The 17,308-nt window shown below is 33.9% G+C and overlaps 1 protein-coding gene across 1 annotated transcript in view; it reads left to right on the top strand.

Moving 5' to 3' along the window:
• The window catches only part of DNAH5 (dynein axonemal heavy chain 5), a 120,115-nt gene that overhangs the window by 100,600 nt on the left and 2,207 nt on the right, over positions 1-17,308 (top strand). Inside the window, exons 66-77 of the mRNA XM_086897974.1 lie at positions 3,062-3,305; positions 4,325-4,439; positions 4,908-5,098; positions 5,964-6,085; positions 6,935-7,084; positions 8,715-8,960; positions 10,252-10,471; positions 11,090-11,295; positions 12,070-12,273; positions 12,888-13,103; positions 13,913-14,125; positions 15,500-15,652. Coding sequence (XP_086754100.1) covers positions 3,062-3,305; positions 4,325-4,439; positions 4,908-5,098; positions 5,964-6,085; positions 6,935-7,084; positions 8,715-8,960; positions 10,252-10,471; positions 11,090-11,295; positions 12,070-12,273; positions 12,888-13,103; positions 13,913-14,125; positions 15,500-15,652 — 2,280 coding nt within the window. The remainder of the gene's footprint in view (positions 1-3,061; positions 3,306-4,324; positions 4,440-4,907; positions 5,099-5,963; positions 6,086-6,934; positions 7,085-8,714; positions 8,961-10,251; positions 10,472-11,089; positions 11,296-12,069; positions 12,274-12,887; positions 13,104-13,912; positions 14,126-15,499; positions 15,653-17,308) is intronic.

Below are 17,308 nucleotides of genomic sequence, written 5' to 3'. Positions count from 1 at the left end.
ACCACTTAACAGGCAGGGGAACTTCTACAGAACATACTCACCATGTTGCAGTTTTCTTGGGTTCTTTTTATACATCTTGTGGTTCAAGGTTTCCTGAGGAGTCGTTTTGAACACATAACACCATCCAAATACTTTTCTATGATGGATAATGATGCATTTTTGGGAATATGGAGTTTCCCTCTTAACTGTCTGGATTCTTACTACCTTTTGTAGCCTTTGGTGGAAGAGTGGTGGAATTATTTTATTGTGAGGTAGTTAGTCAAATGATTTGGGCAGTATGGCTGCTTTGTGATATCCATTGTTACAATGTGTGTGTGGAACTTCTGTCCCAGAAAGAGAAGAGATTACTTATTTGAAATCAGAGTTCTTCAAGATTTTTATGCACGTTTCTATCCTTCCCATTCTCTCACCTCTTACATGGTTCTGGCTTAGAATGAATGAGGTTTAGACCTCAGCAAGGAAAAGGAATGTTTACAGCATGTCATTTAAAGTTTTTACAGAGTCGGACTCTCTGTTGTCTGCTATGACCATTAGAAGAATCTTTGTCACTTACATCTTACAGAATTAATTGTTTACTGATAGGAGCACTGGTGCTGATTTCTTATTTTCCACCAGAATGTTAAACCAATTGCAAGATACAGGTGAAGCATAAGGTCAATAGGCAGCTGGTATATCTGTATAAATGTGATTCTACTATATTTCTTGGATTTGAGAGATTTGATATATGTCTGAAGGTAGTATAACTTACGGTATTTTAATGATATCATTATTTTGATACATTGGCTGTTATGTAATTTGAAAAAAAAGTGCTTATTTAGTGTCATAGATAAGTCAAATTAGTAATAGAGTTATAATATGCAATAACTGTGGCTTTTTGAATTTTCACATTCATATATCAAGATTTTTGCTGGAAAAAGGCTCAAGTTTTGTAAGGAACAGTTGATAAAAATTCTTGTACTTGTGAATCATTTTGTGACAGGATGATATAAGCTATGTAGCAGCTTTCATATTTTATGAACATTAACAAGAAATAGCATTCTTTGGTACAGTCGGTAAAATGTCATCTGCTTGTGAAAGGAATTCCATAAAACTGGATTTGAAATAGCCTATTTGGTGCAAATTCCTTGAATTTATGTACACGGTAACTTGGCTTATTTTTTCTGCATCCTTGGTGTTACGACAGGAGATTTTTGAAGATATGAAGAAAGCTTTCAACTATTTACATTTTCTGATCTGCAAAAAGCATTTTAAGAGCTTAATAGGTGATTTTTTTTCTTCACTAAGGTTTTCATCTAGGGTTACTTCACTTTAGCTTGGTAACTGTTTCCAATTTGTTTCTCAGGCTCTTGTGAGGAGAATAGCTTTCTGTTTTGATGAAGCATTGAATTCTAAAGTATTTTTAACTTTTTAAACTGAACTCAGTAAAGCATAAAGTTTAATTTGGCTCAGTATGTTAATTATTATATTTAATTTGATGATAACTTTCTTTTAATACTATTTTTTAAAAGAAGTTTCTACTTCATCAAACTTGCATGAAAAAAATGCTTCATGAAGCTGTTACCTGGTTTTCTTCAGTTGCATGAAACAGTAGTTGATTGAAATGCAGCTAGCTGTTTTCTTGTCTATTTTCATCAGTTTTTGTCAGAATCTTTTGAATAAGTAAGAACATCTTCTGTTAGGTTGTATTTGCATTATTCTAAAATGGTTGCCCAACTAAATATTTTTTACCTGATGATGATAATGATGTTTCAATATTCCAAGAAAAACTCTAAATCAGATAATAATAAGATGATTTTTCTTAATTTCCTTTTTATGGTAATAGAATGTGGAAAAATAAAAATAAAAAAAAAGTTGTGATAGTGTTTCAAAGCTGTATACATGAAGACTACTCAAATGGGAGAGTAAAACACCTCTCCTTACACCTTGCTAAGGGCTCAGGTCCATTATGTCTCTAGTGCTATATGAGAAGTCATGTATTTCTTAGTGCTGTCCCTGTTTCTTTGGAATATTAGCAGCTACTAAGCAACATGGACATGGATTTGGCAATGATGGAGTGAACATAGAACTTCCAGGTTTGGGGGGACATTGTTAAAATTATTCACCAGACCTTTATAAACTTTGTGAAGTAATTAACTAGACAGCAAATATTTCTAACAACTGGTTCACTTACTCTTCATTCGTAAGATTCATATTAAACTTATCTCATGAAAAACTCTTAACCCACCCTCTCTCTTTTCTTTCCTTTTACTTCACTATGTTGAAACATTTTTTAATATCTCAGTAGAGGATTTTTATCTCTGAGGGACTTATTTGTATTAATTTTTTAAAGGTTAATTTTAAGAATGAACTGAAAGGACTATTATAGCTGAAAAATATTTTTCTAGAGATTTCAAATAGCTGTTTTTTAATGTAAAACTCCTAATTAATAGTTATCCATCTTCTATATTTGGGCACTGGAAAAGAAACTAGGTACATAAATCACCCACATTGTACTACTAAATGTATAAAATAAATACTTCTAGTAAAGTAACTCAAGTCCTACACACTTTCTTAAGCAATGAAGTATTTTAGTAAGAGGCTGAAATTATCCCTGTTTGATGGAGGAGTATTGGCACTTCTTGAAATATCTGATGCTTGATTCAATGACTAAGGATGGCCATTAAGACTAAATTTTCAACATGGTGATTGTAAAGCAAGACATGAATGAGGATAAGATTACATGGAGGGGAATAAAAACTTATGTCTGGAGTAGTGTTTGCATTCATCTTTTCTGAAACAGAAAGAGAAGGCAAACAATTGCAAACTTATTATTCTTTTAGGGCTTGATACAAACATCTTCCATAATATTTGTAGAAATGATTTGTTAATGTCTACTTATGTAGCAGGTTAAGATCCTGGCAGTCAATATTTGTGTCAAAAATACCACTGGAATTTCCCCAGATTAATGCAGCTAGTCTTGGCCTACACTGTTCTTGTAGGATCACTATTTTTTAAGCAAAATGTTTTATTTTTATTTTTGATTGCTCTTCTGTTTCCCAAATATTACCATGTAATACAATAGGAATTAGAGAAAGAAAGAACTGATCTTATTGAAGATGTGACTATGAACAAAAGGAGGATTAAAGACCTAGAAGATAACCTTTTATTTCGACTTACAAGCACTAAGAGTTCTCTGGCAGATGATGAGACTCTACTAATTGTATTGAGTAACACTAAGAAGACTGCTGAGGAAGTAACACAGAAACTACAAACTTCTGCTGAAACTGAAGTGCAGATCAATACAGCCCGTGAAGAGTACAGACCTGGTGAGTGAAGGTAGTGATGGAAGACTAATAGCTACACCATGTATTTAAAACATCAATACTTAAACTGGGAGAAACTGTAGGATGCGATCAGGAAGACCAAAACTGGTAGGAGAGATCTGTGTTTTTCTGTAAGTAAAATGTATCTAGGAAATGTCATATTGAGTTATAATGGAGAAAATAGTCAATGTTATGCCTCATGTGGAATTTATAAAATCGAGTGAATTGTTCTCTTCGTAGGCTTCCCATTGCTCTATAAACAAGTGTATCAGTCATTAGGGTGTTTAGGTAAGTATGAGTTCAACATGTTGACATTCTTTTACAGAACTTACATAGCATTAAGTACTCTTTATATCAGTTCTGATGAATGCTTCATCATTTATCCTTAGGTTATTATAGTCAGCACATTTCATGAGTCTTTTGTCTTTTAACTAACAGGTCATAATGTGAAAAAAACAGGGGGGAAAATATCTTTCTGTAATTGCCTGCATTCTAGGAAATGAGTAAGGTGGTACAGTTAGTGTATGAGAAACATTACAGATATTGTAAAACCTTTGCATTTAAAACTGAATGACTGCTAAAAAGAAGTTAAATCAGTGCTGGGAAGTTAAATCAATACAGTTAACTTGACTTTTATATGACACTTGTAAAAGTCTGTAAAAAGAAATTTATTTGGATACTTAAACAGCAAACAACCATAATTTTTATATGTTCTGCTGATGATCTCAATATTGCAGTGTACTATCAGGCTGCTCTCCAGACATGCTTATATTTGAAAACTGGACTTCACATACTTTGCATTAATTACAGAATTTATTTTTTCCCCTGATGTATAAACTAGGGTTAAATGAATGATTTTTATTATTTTTTTATTATTTATTATTTTTCTGGCAGTAATGAGTAGAGAAACTCAAGGTTCTTCAGTTATCATTAGTGTTAAAATCACTGCACCTGTTTTGGAGAGTTGAAGTTTTCAGCTCTGCATTTCTGCTTTGAACAAATTTTTCTTTCCCATTCTTCAGTTGCAACTCGAGGTAGCATCTTGTACTTCCTTCTCACTGAGATGAGCATGGTCAATGTCATGTATCAGACATCGCTTTGGCAGTTTTTGGGGCTTTTTGACCGCTCTCTAGCCAGGTAATTTAGCTAACAATAAGTATAATTTGTATTTACCCAGTCCTGGAGGTGCTTGCAGTACAGTAAAGATTTATTGCAAACTAATATCAGAAAGAAGACTGCTGCTTCTTATCATCTTGACCAGGAATTGTCAGCTTAATACCCATAGAACTTTGTCACTTAGCAAAGCAAAGAACCTTCTAATGCACTTAGAGTCTTTCAAAACTTGCCATTAGATAATAAAAAAATATTATACTGCATTGATTTTCAGCCGGGCAAAAAATCTTGATTAGAAAGGATTTTTTTGTTGTTGTTGTTGTTGCTTCAATCTGAAAGTTGTTGCCTGTTTGCAGTCTGATATTCTCTTCTAAATCTATTATTTTTCATATTTTGAAAATACTGAACTATGGCCTTTTCTCTTTTGCACAGTATTCCTTTTTATAAAGCCTAAGAAAATCACCTTTCAACTGCAGACCTTTCTTCTAACAGGTCTACCAAGAGCCCTATAACCAGCAAGAGGGTTACCAATATCATTGAACATATGACATATGAAATATTCAAATATACTGCCCGAGGGCTCTATGAGGAGCACAAATTTCTTTTCACATTACTGCTTACTTTGAAGATTGATATACAAAGAAACAGAGTGAAGCATGAAGAATTTCTGACACTTATTAAAGGTTGGAACTATGAATAAATTTTAATGAGAACACATTATTATTATAGAAAATTTATGTATTTGTATCTCCTAGCCAGCATGCTCCTTCCTTTTGCACATGAGAACCCAGTCAGTTGTAACAATACATGTTTATCATTCTGATCTGGTGACAGACAACATTGTCTGGTAGTTCTAATTTATAGCAGCACACTGAATATTGATGAATAGATCTTTGTAATCGTGAGAATTTAAAAGGAATATTGTTAAGTATCCTTTATGTCTACTGCTCAAATACCATCAGGTATATGTTGAGATAATAGAAAGGTTATCTTAGTAGAAATATTATTATTGTACTAAACATATAGAAACTGTAGCAAATAGGAGCAGAAAATGATGCTAACAGTTTAAAAGGACATCGGAGTCTAAGCTGCCTGTGACAAGGTCAAGGCTTTGGTCTTGAGTGCATACAAGGACTGAGTTCACTTGAATGTTTGGATCCACTTTACCTTTTCAAGAGACTTAATTTTCCAGGCAACATTTATTTATGGATTGTATATGTGAATTTTTCCATGTTGAATTTTCAGTATATCTTTTCCCAAAAAGCATTTAATTCCAGGCACATTGCACAAAAAACCAGTAAAGCCTCAAAATATAAATTGATTAAGACTTCTGTTTAAGGCACAAAATATATAAAAAGAAAATAATATTATAAACTAACCAAATTGCAAACTCAGCTTAATCAAATATGGCATAGTTTTGTAAGGTAGAAAACTCCTGTAGCATCATGATTTAAAAACTGGATTATTGTATTTGATTTTTCCCTTTTATTTGGTTTATTTTTCTTTGTCTCTCCAATAGTACTAATAACTCATTTCAATTTCTTGTAGGTGGTGCTTCCCTAGACCTTAAAGCTTGTCCTCCTAAGCCAGCTAAATGGATTCTGGATATGACTTGGTTGAACTTGGTGGAGCTCAGTAAGCTTAAACAGTTTTCAGATATTCTTGATCAAGTGCGTAAGAGCTTTTTAAAGTTGATCTCTTGTTTAACAAGTAATTGTCTGGTAGTCATCAAGCCAAATGGTGAAAACTGGTTTATTTTGTAGAAGTGAAACAAAACTGACAGCAGATAGCCACAGTTATGGCCCTGTCTGCTTAGCAACTTATGTTGATATAAAGACTCAACCACCCCTAGGAAAATAAGAGTGTAGAGTGTTCACACTTTATATAATTATAATAATTTCAGATTATCAACTTGCCATTGTCCAAGTCATACATTGTAACTTTATTCTTATTCTAGTTGTTAGTTTATCTTACATCCCTGTTGTACTTTCTTACACTGTGTTTTATGATGCTTGTTCCAGTATTTCTCTGGTTACATAGAATAAAAGTAAGGGAGAAGGTGTTCAGTAAATTCAGTACTTGTATGAAGAGTCTTACGGGACACTAAGTGTATTGTAGCTAATGGTAAATAGCTTTTGGTATGGGTGAAGAAAACTTTTCTGCGCATTCATGAGGGGAGCAATTATGTATTTGCTGTTCTCAAAGCCATATCTGTGCCTAACTAACCATGTTCTGACATAGATAATATTATATCATAATAGAAAATACTGATTAGTAGCTCCTGTTTTCAGAATATGAATACTCTAGGGTGTTGCATTCTACAATAGCACACTTACAATCTGAAATTTTATCCTATCATTTTTAATAGCCTTATTAAATCTGTGGAAGAATATCTCTAAACAAATGCCTGGGTGTGGATTACATGTCTCTGACTCTCATTAAAAGTTTGCAACCTAGTGGCAGTGCAAAGATGACTTGTCTGCTTAGTGATATTTGCTTCTTTGACGGTATAATTGCAGATTTCCAGAGAAGAGAAGCAGTGGAAAATCTGGTTTGATAGTAAGAATCCCGAAGAAGAATTGGTTCCTAGTGGATATGGGCAATCTCTGGACTGCTTCAGACATCTTCTTCTTGTCAGATCTTGGTGTCCTGACAGGACCATAGCTCAGGTATATTTAGATAGCTACATGGTCTATCTAGGTAGCACTAGAATAATAGTTTCCAGATTGCAGGTTAATACTATCTTACATAATTCCAAACACCTTTTTGTAATGGACCTTTATGCTGTATTTTCTGAAATTCTTTTCAGACCATTTATGTATTTGTTACAAGGGCAGTGATAACAAAGTTATGCGAATATATTGAACAAATATTATCCACTGTGGTAGATATCACTGTGGTGATTTCTGCTGGAATCATAAGTGTTTACCCAGATCTGCTTTATTAGTTCAGAAGATACTTTTGGCTTTCCTGGCTTACTCGCTGGAATTTTAGAAGTGTCCCCATGTTAGGCTGAAGTAAAATATTTTAATGAACCCGACTGTCTGAGAGAAAACTGAAAAAGATTTAATTGAGAAACTATTTCTTGCATGGAAGAATTAGACCCACTTTAGAAAAAAATATTTGTTAAAGTCTGCTCAAAGCTCTCAATTTAAAGCCATTTATTTAAAAAGTACAAAAGTGAAGCTTATTAAATAGACCTTTTTAAAAGAAAAATCATCTTCTAGGAGCCTATTTTTTACTTTCATGTTCTTCTCCAGTAAAAAAGAACAAAAAAATATAAAATTACTTGCAATTCAGAACAATTAATGACAATTTACTTAAATTGGAATGCACCACTTGAAATGTGGTATTAATTTTATTGATGCATGTCTTTAGACATTATGATTGGATTCAGAGAAAAATCTCAGCAATTATTGGAGTAACTGCAGTCAATAGGTTAAGCAGTACTGTATAAAGAATATCTCTGTGGTGTCTGTGATGTGTCTGAAACAGATCATGCAAGATTAGTTTCTCCCTACTGTTAATGAGGCAAGGTAGACTTTCATCTTTTGATGGTTTTATGAAAACTGATAGTTTATCAAATGTTTAATTTTTTTATAATGCTGAATGTCTTTTGTCTCTGAGAGGTAACCCAGAGATATTAAGGGGAAGATTGATGTAAGATGAAAGCTGTGTGGTGGGAAAGAGTACAAGAAAGATTATCTCAGGCTGTTTGAAAGAGCCTTTTCTATTTCTTTGTGAAAAAGGAAACTAACCTAGAATTTTTAAAGATAAATAAAGAAGAAATAAGAGATGGTTTTCACCTGTCTCTGGATTGTCTAATTAGTGACAGTTATTTTAATCATTACTACTGTTAATTCATTGCTTGTTTAACTGTAAAGTGAGAAAGGTCTAAGAACTTTGAAGCCCATCTTTAATCCTTTTCTCCTATTTTTCTAGATTTTGAGGCTAGGAGTAATGGAGATAGCCTTAAATCATTCAAAATTTTCTCAAGTATTAAAGAAGTTATTATTTTTATTATACTCTAATTATAGTTATTTTATATAACTACATACAGATGAACATAATATAATAATTATTTAAAAGATTTTAACTGGTCATATAAGGCTATAAGAAATAACCTCTTCAGAGACAGTATGATGGGTTGACATGTAAAAATAAACTTGCATATTTATATTTTTGATATAAATTTTTAGCAGCCTTTGATCTTCTTCTACTTATTGGTAGTATTTACACTGGGAAGAAAACAGTACTAAGTGGTTAGGTCACAAGTTAAGTTTGCCCTTTTTAATATAGGCAAGAAAATATATCTCTGACACTATGGGGGAGAAATATGCAGAGGGAGTCATCTTGGACTTGGAGAAAACATGGGAAGAGTCAGATCCACGTACTCCCCTCATATGCTTTCTTTCCATGGGCTCTGATCCTACGGACTCAATTATTGCTTTGGGAAAAAGACTGAAGACAGAAACGTGTTGTGTCTCCATGGGCCAGGGGCAAGGAATCCATGCTCGTCAACTTCTACAGCAGACAATGGCTCATGTAAGCAACAAAAATCTGAACATTTTTCTCTCTGTGTTAAATACTTAGAAATAAAAATCCTGCCATGCAAGAATATTGTTTGGTGGGTAATTAATGCTGATGTAAACCCCTATATTTATTTATATAAGTGTCCTAAGCTAAAGAACTGTCTTTTCACAGTCCTTCAATTTGCTATAACAAGCTTCTTGATATTCTGCAGATGTTTTTCATTGAAAATGGAGAGCTTTTCATATAAAATGGAATTTTTATAGCTAATTGCAGACTGATGAACATAGCTGAATCAATTTTTTGAGTTTTTTTTTTGTTTTATCACCAGTAAATATTCTTCTGTAAGCATTTCAGATTATTTTTTCAGTTTTTTATTTTTAGTAATATGGATGTACTTTGTTAAATGAAGAAATGAATTCCAAATATGCTATTGACAGTTACATAAACTTGAAAAAAACAAGGTAGCTTAGCAAGTTATTTTGTATTTCTGTAGTCTGAATTTGGACTTGGGAGGGACAATTTGGTAGCATAGGCATTTTACAGGAAGAGGAATTAAAGAACAAAACTATCTGTGTGAGAAAGGTGAGATGTTCCAATTTGGCATGCTTTGCCCATCAGGTGATACTACTGCTATGCCTGCTGATGTGAAAATACTGATCTTACTTTCCTGTGTTATGAGCTTCTGTTTATAACCTGTTTTACTCTGACTTCTGCTTTTTTCTCTTCAACAAGAGTTTAATAACTTCTCATAAGGAACTAATTAGGAAGTCAAATGAGAAGAAATCCATTAAAAAATAGGGGAGAGGAGCACCTTTTGTTTAGTTAAGAGAAATGCGGTTACTTTCCCTGTCTCACAAGTCCTCTTAACAAAGAGGTATATGAGATGCCTATAATGAAATACAGTAATTCATATAAGAAAGCTTGACATCTATTGATTGATAGCAATAGAATAATTATGTTTGTTTACTTGGTTATTTTCCAAGCCTGGAACCCTTGTGAAAATCAAAGTTTAGCAGGTTGCTCTATGGAGCTACTCCTGCGATCCCTAATGTAAGTAAAAATTTATCAATTTCTGTCATCACTGTAGTCATGACAAGGTATGTTTTAAATTTATTGAAATGAAAAAGGTAGAAACTATTTGAAAAGACCAGATGAGACAAGTGATGGGACCACTTGTTCAGGTGAAAAAAAAACCAAATAAGCTAACGCCATCTTCCAAAGAAACAGCTCACAGCTCCTCAAGGAGTGATTTCAGTTTGTGAACAATATTGATAACTTCTTATATTCTATTGTTTTAAACTAGGGAGGTTGGGCACTTCTGCAAAATTGCCACCTTGGACTTGACTTTCTGGATGAGTTAATGGACACTGTAATAGAGACAGAGACTGTTCATGAAAGCTTTCGACTGTGGATGACAACTGACATTCACAAGCAGTTCCCAATTGCCCTTCTTCAAATGTCAATTAAGTTTACCAATGAACCACCACAAGGACTCAGAGCTGGACTAAAGAGAACATACAGTGGTGAGTGCTAGCATGTAATGATTTAAAATTAGATTTTGGACTGTGATGGTATTGTGTGGTTGTGTTAAACTGGTAGTAGGTGTAAGCTAGTATGAGGAACTGATCTCAACGATGTCAGGACACATTTTACTCTTTGTTTTGAAAATTAAAAAGAAGAGAAGATTTGCTGATGTTCTGGTGCTAGAACTAATTGGATAGCAAAACAGGAAATGCCTTTTATTTTCTCACGTGTTGGCTTCTAGTATCTCAGGTCAAAGTATTTGAATTTTTAATATTTTGTCTTTTGGCAGAAAGATGACACGGTTGGCTATCAAGTGCTGTTTTCACTACATAAAATAAAGGAGAAATATTCTGTGCAGAAAGCAACTTGTAAAGCTTGTACAGCTATTAGTGAATGGTGGGTTTTTTCCCCCTGAAGTTTACTCTTTTAATTGGAGCAACTTAATAACATGCTATAAACTGTCTCCGGTACAGAACATTTTTTGGGACAATAATGTACCCTTGGGAGAGGCAGAGAGCCAAGTGAATATCTCTAGAGTGATATTTTAGCACTCATTTTAAGTAGTTTTGGAAAAGACGATTACTGTGATTCTTATAAAGTCCATTTGCAATCAATAGGTGTCAGCCAGGATTTATTAGATGCCAGTAAAATGGTGCAATGGAAACCACTGCTGTATGCTGTAGCCTTCCTGCACTCCACTGTTCAAGAAAGGCGCAAGTTTGGGTCTCTGGGTTGGAATATACCCTATGAGTTTAATCAAGCTGATTTCAATGCTACTGTGCAGTTCGTTCAAAACCACTTGAATCGCATGGATACCAAGAAGGTAATTAAGGATTTTGTGAGAAAGGTGAATTAAGATGATGGATCTTTCTAGCAGTGGAATGTATGTAGATGCTTCCTAATAATTGAACTACAAGAGTGATTTTAACTTACTGTTTTTTCTACAAGCATTCAATATTTCAAGTATACCTGTCTCTATAGCAGCAGACTTAGACTTCTAATACAGTGCATGTTTAATTTCTGTATTAACCTCTACCTCAAAAAAACAAACAACAAACCTTCCCAGCCATCTCAGAAATATAAACCTAGAAGTACAGACCCTCTTTTTAATTCTAATTAAGTCAATTAGTTAAAAAGGAAGATTTAAAATACTCTTTTATTTAAATCTATTTCAAGTAAAAATAATAAGATTTGCCCCCCACCAACCTATCATTGCAGCATGAAGAAATCAAAATTGGTTTTAAGTGTTTATACAAGAATTTCTTCTGTTTTTCACTTTCATGTGGTCACTTGTCATACAGAAAGGTCTGTTGCAGAGCAATTTGCAGTTGGCATTTTAAGTGAAAGGAGGATTCAAATACATCTGTAACCTTTTCTTGCTATCATCAAGATGCTCTTGAATTTGTCAATGAATTATTTCTTGAGAAATCTTTGCAGGTGTTCTGGGAATGCAAGACTACGATAAAAAAAAAGAGTAATAGGAAATTAACTTTCTTCCAAATGGGACAGACATGCTACATCAGCTGTTTTCACTAAGGCAGACCTAAGTAAATAAGAAGAGGATTAGCTAAAGTCAGTGCTTTCTTCTTGGTTTTAGGGGATCTCCTGGAGTACTGTTTGTTACATGATAGGTGAGATCCAGTATGGTGGTCGTGTGACAGATGACTTTGACAAAAGGCTCATGAACACCTTTGTAAACGTTTGGTTCAGTGAAAATACATTCAGTCCGGAATTTAGCTTCTACAAAGGATACAGCATACCCAAATGTACTATAGTGGATCAATACCTTCAGTATATACAGGTTAGTAAAAGAAAGCTAATCACTAGTTTCTTGTAAATTCCTTATTCCCTTTAAGTTTTCTTTTTTTCTGAGGATGTGCATTTTTCCTTTCATTCACAGATTAAATCGATTTCTAGCAATTTGAATATCTATTAGTGACAATTACTGTTATCAATGTTATCATCTCCATGACAGCAATATTTTTTATTCTTTTTTATATGGTTTGCTTGCGTAACGTATGTAAAGACACAGAGTTATAAAAGGGGGCAAAGAGTGGAGTCCAGACATTGTGTACAACCACTTTGAAATAAACTGTCTAGATATATGAGAATAAAAGTCTATTATTAATATAGCACATAGATGTTAAAACACAATTTGTTTCGTGTGATTTGGGCTGTGGCATGACAAATAGACCACAGCAAGTTATTTGGCTTAAGACTATCTGAAGAAATCTGGCTTCTTACTTAATTTTTTTCTGGGTTTTTTTTTTTTTTTTTTTTTTGTTTGGTTTTGTTGTGTGTGGAGTTTTATGGGGTTTTTTATTTTATGTTATAGGGACTTTTTTTGTGTGTGTTTTTTTTCAATGGACTGCTTCCAAATCTCCAGCTGTACTCTTTTTATATTTTACTATGTAGAGCCTTCCTGCTTATGACACACCAGAGGTGTTTGGTTTGCACCCCAACGCGGATATCACCTACCAAAGTAAAGTTTCCAAAGATGTATTGGACACCATCCTCAGTATTCAGCCTAAAGATAGCTCTGGTGGAGGAGGTGAAACTCGAGAGGAAGTTGTAGCCAGACTGGCTGCTGATATGCTGGAGAAAATTCCTGCTGATTATGTACCATTTGAAGTGAGTTAATGAAATTCTGGCAAAAACATTTGCTCCATCTTACCTTTTATGGATAAAAAAACAAAAACCAAAACAACCAACAACTTTTCTCAAATATTTAAATTATTTCATACAGGAAATACTTTGTTTTTAAAGAAGTGTGGCCAAACTATTAATGTTTATAATGAAGTCATTAAATATGTGCTGAAGTGCTTTCATAAGAACTTTTTCAGAAATATTAAACCCATTAACATTTAAGTTGTTTGCACTATGAGTGAGGTAGGACCATCAGCTTTTAACAGAGGTTGTTGACACTATAAAATTTCTAGTTATGTCCATGCGGCTGTTTATTTTTTAATTTTATACTTTTGATTAAAAATACATCAATGAGTTTGGTTAGAATACAAGACTGTATGGTATTGTGATAGTTCCCAGGTATTGCTGCTTTGTTGAAGCAGAGTAGCTGGGACAATTAGTCTTGACTGGTTTGTGCAAAGGGAGCTTTGGAACTGCTTGTTGGAATTAAAGCTGAATTCCTCCATCTAAGGTAAACAGCCTACAAGCTCTTTAAGTGGCATTAGCTCAAAGCATGATATACAGACTAAATCATGACTTAAAAACATAGCCAGTCTCAGCATCATACATTTCTCTTGGAACAAATCCTGTGTTTCTTTCTTGCAGATAATTCAAGGGTGCCAAACTGACCATTTAGCTTCATAAAAATAAATTATTTTATGTCTCAATGATCATATTGGGATCTAAGCTTGACATAAAGCCATTTTTTTTTTTTTTTCATTTCTATTGAAGGATCTTTGGTTTCCTACCAACAGGTAAAAGAAAAACTAAAGAACATGGGGCCTTTTCAGCCTATGCACATATTTTTGCGACAGGAGATTGAACAAATGCAGAGAGTTATTTCTTTAGTGAGAAGCACTCTGACTGATCTAAAACTTGCCATTGATGGGACAATAGTTATGAGTGAGAATCTGAGGGATGCTTTAGACTGCATGTATGATGGAAGGATTCCTGCCAGCTGGAAAAAGGTAGGTGTACATCACTTGTTCTGGAAAGAAATAAAAATATTTCTGAAGAGACTGGATTAAACTGCTAGACTTATAGTAAACATTTTTTTTTTCCAAACTATGTTTCAGAAGTGTTAACCAGAGCTGTGCAACTGCTGGAATAGATTTTGTGCTAAAATAAACATAGTCAAAACAAGCCTTCTTTCATGTATAAAAATTGAAATGAACGTGAGGGATGCAGATATTTCCCATTTTAACAGCCTGTTGCATATTGTCAGGATAAAAAAGCCAGAGAGAGGAGAGAAATTTAAAATGTGATGATGAATTTTAAAAAATAGCACCCACGTCATTGGACTGCTGTTATTTATTGAACATATATAATTTTTATATATTCATTTTCTGGGTTAAGTAGAGGTGGCCTGTCCATCTTGGTCAAAATCAGTGTACTTTGAATTTGAGTAATAGCTACATAATTACGAAATAGTAGATGCTTGAAAGGACCTATGGAGACAGTCTAGTTTAATCACACTTCTGAAAGCAGGGTCAGTTAAAGAAGGTTTCCCAGGAGTCTCCAGAATCACAGAGGTGCAACCCATTCCACTGTTTGATCACCTTCACAGTAAAAACAACCACCAGCCAAACAAACAAAAAATCCTTTAAGTGGAAACAAAATTTCTGACATTTCACCTTGTTCCTATTGCCTTCTCTCCTATTGCTGACAAAGATCAGGCTCTGTCGTCTTCTGGTTTCCACATGAGATAGAAACATATTATCTCCTTTGAGCCTTCTCTTCTCCAGGCTAAACAATCCCAGCTCTCAGTCTCTCCCCATGGAAATTCCTTTCTGAGACAATTAGAGCTGCTAACGGCAATTGATGGAAAGAAAAATGGGGAGATTTTTTGTTGTTTGCTTGTTTTGTTTCTACTGACAAAGTGTTTTCATGGTACAAAACCTAGGTGTAAACAGGTGCTTCACAACACAGCTATATCTCCACATAGTCCAAGTTCAGTTTTCCATAGGTTTTATTCAGAATAATAAAAATGCAGAACAGTTTTACAGAAATCATGTTGTCTTGATATATTGACATTGGAATTATAAAGACATTTATGCAATTTTTCTTCTTAGTTTATACAGTTGTCTAACCTTGCAAAAATGTCATAAAATGGACAATTACTACAGAGAACATTAAGCATGTAAATGGAATAGTATACATGAATTTGAACAGAGAAAGAATTTGCTTCAAGTTTTTGTGGGATGCAAAGTTTAAGCATCAGATTAAAGTTAAGATATGATAGATGATCTTCAAATATGCTTTGCTAATATTATATAGTTTATTACCATGGGAGCTCTTCTTGACAGCTGTATGCTATTTTTAAACATGTTTACTGTTTCTAGGCATCTTGGCCTTCCAGTACACTTGGTTTCTGGTTTACTGAGTTTCTAGAAAGAAATCACCAGATTTATAAATGGATTTTTGAAAGTCAACCAAACTGTTTCTGGATGACAGGGTTTTTTAATCCTCAAGGATTTTTAACTGCAGTGAGACAGGTAAATTGTGCTTTAAGTCTTATTCTGCTGATTTTTTTTACATGCTTTTAAAAATAAAATGTATTGTCTGACAAAGGATGAGTTTAGACACTTGGAAAGATGTTTGACTGTCTAGCATTTCCTGAGTGAACATACATACTCTTCCTTCACACATACTTTTTCAGTATATCAACCACTAATGTGTTAAAATATGTTTCCTGTGTTGACCAACACCCAAATAAGGCTATCTCACAACATTATAAAGGCAGACTAGAAAAATATTTTGTCTCATGTTTCCATTGAGATATCTTTGAGAATGGCCATTAAGTCCATGAATTTGCCTTTTTCCCACCTCTCTTTTGTTATGTGTTCTGTACTTACCTGCATGGAGACTGGGCATAAAAGCTATTCAGAATTAGTCTTACATTTCACTTCTGCTGTTCAGTAGCTGATTAAATCTTCAGGAAGTGGGAAAGACTTTCCCTTATTAATGCATATGACATTTGATGTGTTTACTAATGTATGTATGTTGACTTGGTGATTGTGTTGGCTGCTCAGCAACTTTTTTACTTTAAAGGGAAGCAATAAATGCCTGTGTTGGTCAGCATAAGGGGACATATTGGAGAAAATAAGCATCTGGAATGTGTAAAATGTAAAAAAGTCTACCTAGGTGAAAATACACTGTGACCTCAGGAAAAAAAGCCCAAACTTTTGGAGAAGAAAACGAAGATTTGTGGAAAAATATCCCCTCTTACTCTGAGGTCTGGGTAATGTAATCTAAAATTTCAGGCATATAGCATTGGAATTATAAGTGAACAGTCCTAAACTGGGACTCTCTTTTGCATCCAAGCTTGTGTAAAAGGTTTACTGGCAGGATCCAAAACAGTTGGAAACTACAGAATTTTCTGATTCCATAAAAAGGAACTGTGGATATGTAACAACCTAATATCCCAAGTAAATACAAAAGTAAGTTTCTGGGCTTCACTGTTTGGTAAAACAAATAGAAATGAGAAAGAAGAGTCAGAATGATCACTGGGCTATAAATCTTGAGTTCTTTTAGATCACCCAAGTAACTGCAGTATGGGGAAAACATTCATTCCAATTACTTCAAACAAAGATTTTTGAAGCCATTCAAAAGATCAGGATAAAACTTTGGTTTGCCATAACTTATATTTGCATGGGATAGTAAAGAACTGGGCACCTGAGAACACACAACAATTGTGTGTTGTCCAAATCATTAACTAACAGGGTTTTTTTGCAGTCTCTTTACATAGCTTTATATCTGATTTATATATATATGATATAATTTCTGTCTAATGAGTTCTTACTCATTAAGAATACTGAAAAGTAGAGGTGCAGGAAGAGGAAAGTAACCCCAGGAAATATGTTTCACTTACCCCATACAGGTAATGTTTTCTCATCTCATCAAATATGTGAATTTTTTGTGTTCACAAGAGCTGTCTACCATTGGCATTCAGTGGTTGTGTTACTTGGTATGGTCTTTAGATATTTTATATAATAGAAATTAAAATCAAATTTAGTGGAAAAAGTACTGAAAGCTTTCTTGTAGTGCCATGCCATCACTTCTTTGGAGAAAAGTCAGACTTCTGTGAACATGAACATATGTGAACATATATTGTAAAGAATTGGGGAGTTTTTGTACTGAAGAGGATATAT

This window comes from Cyanistes caeruleus, chromosome 1 (genome assembly GCF_971803275.1).
Source record: "Cyanistes caeruleus chromosome 1, bCyaCae1.hap1.1, whole genome shotgun sequence".
In the NCBI taxonomy this organism is placed as follows: Eukaryota; Metazoa; Chordata; class Aves; order Passeriformes; family Paridae; genus Cyanistes; species Cyanistes caeruleus.
This window is presented reverse-complemented; position numbering and strand designations above follow the sequence as displayed.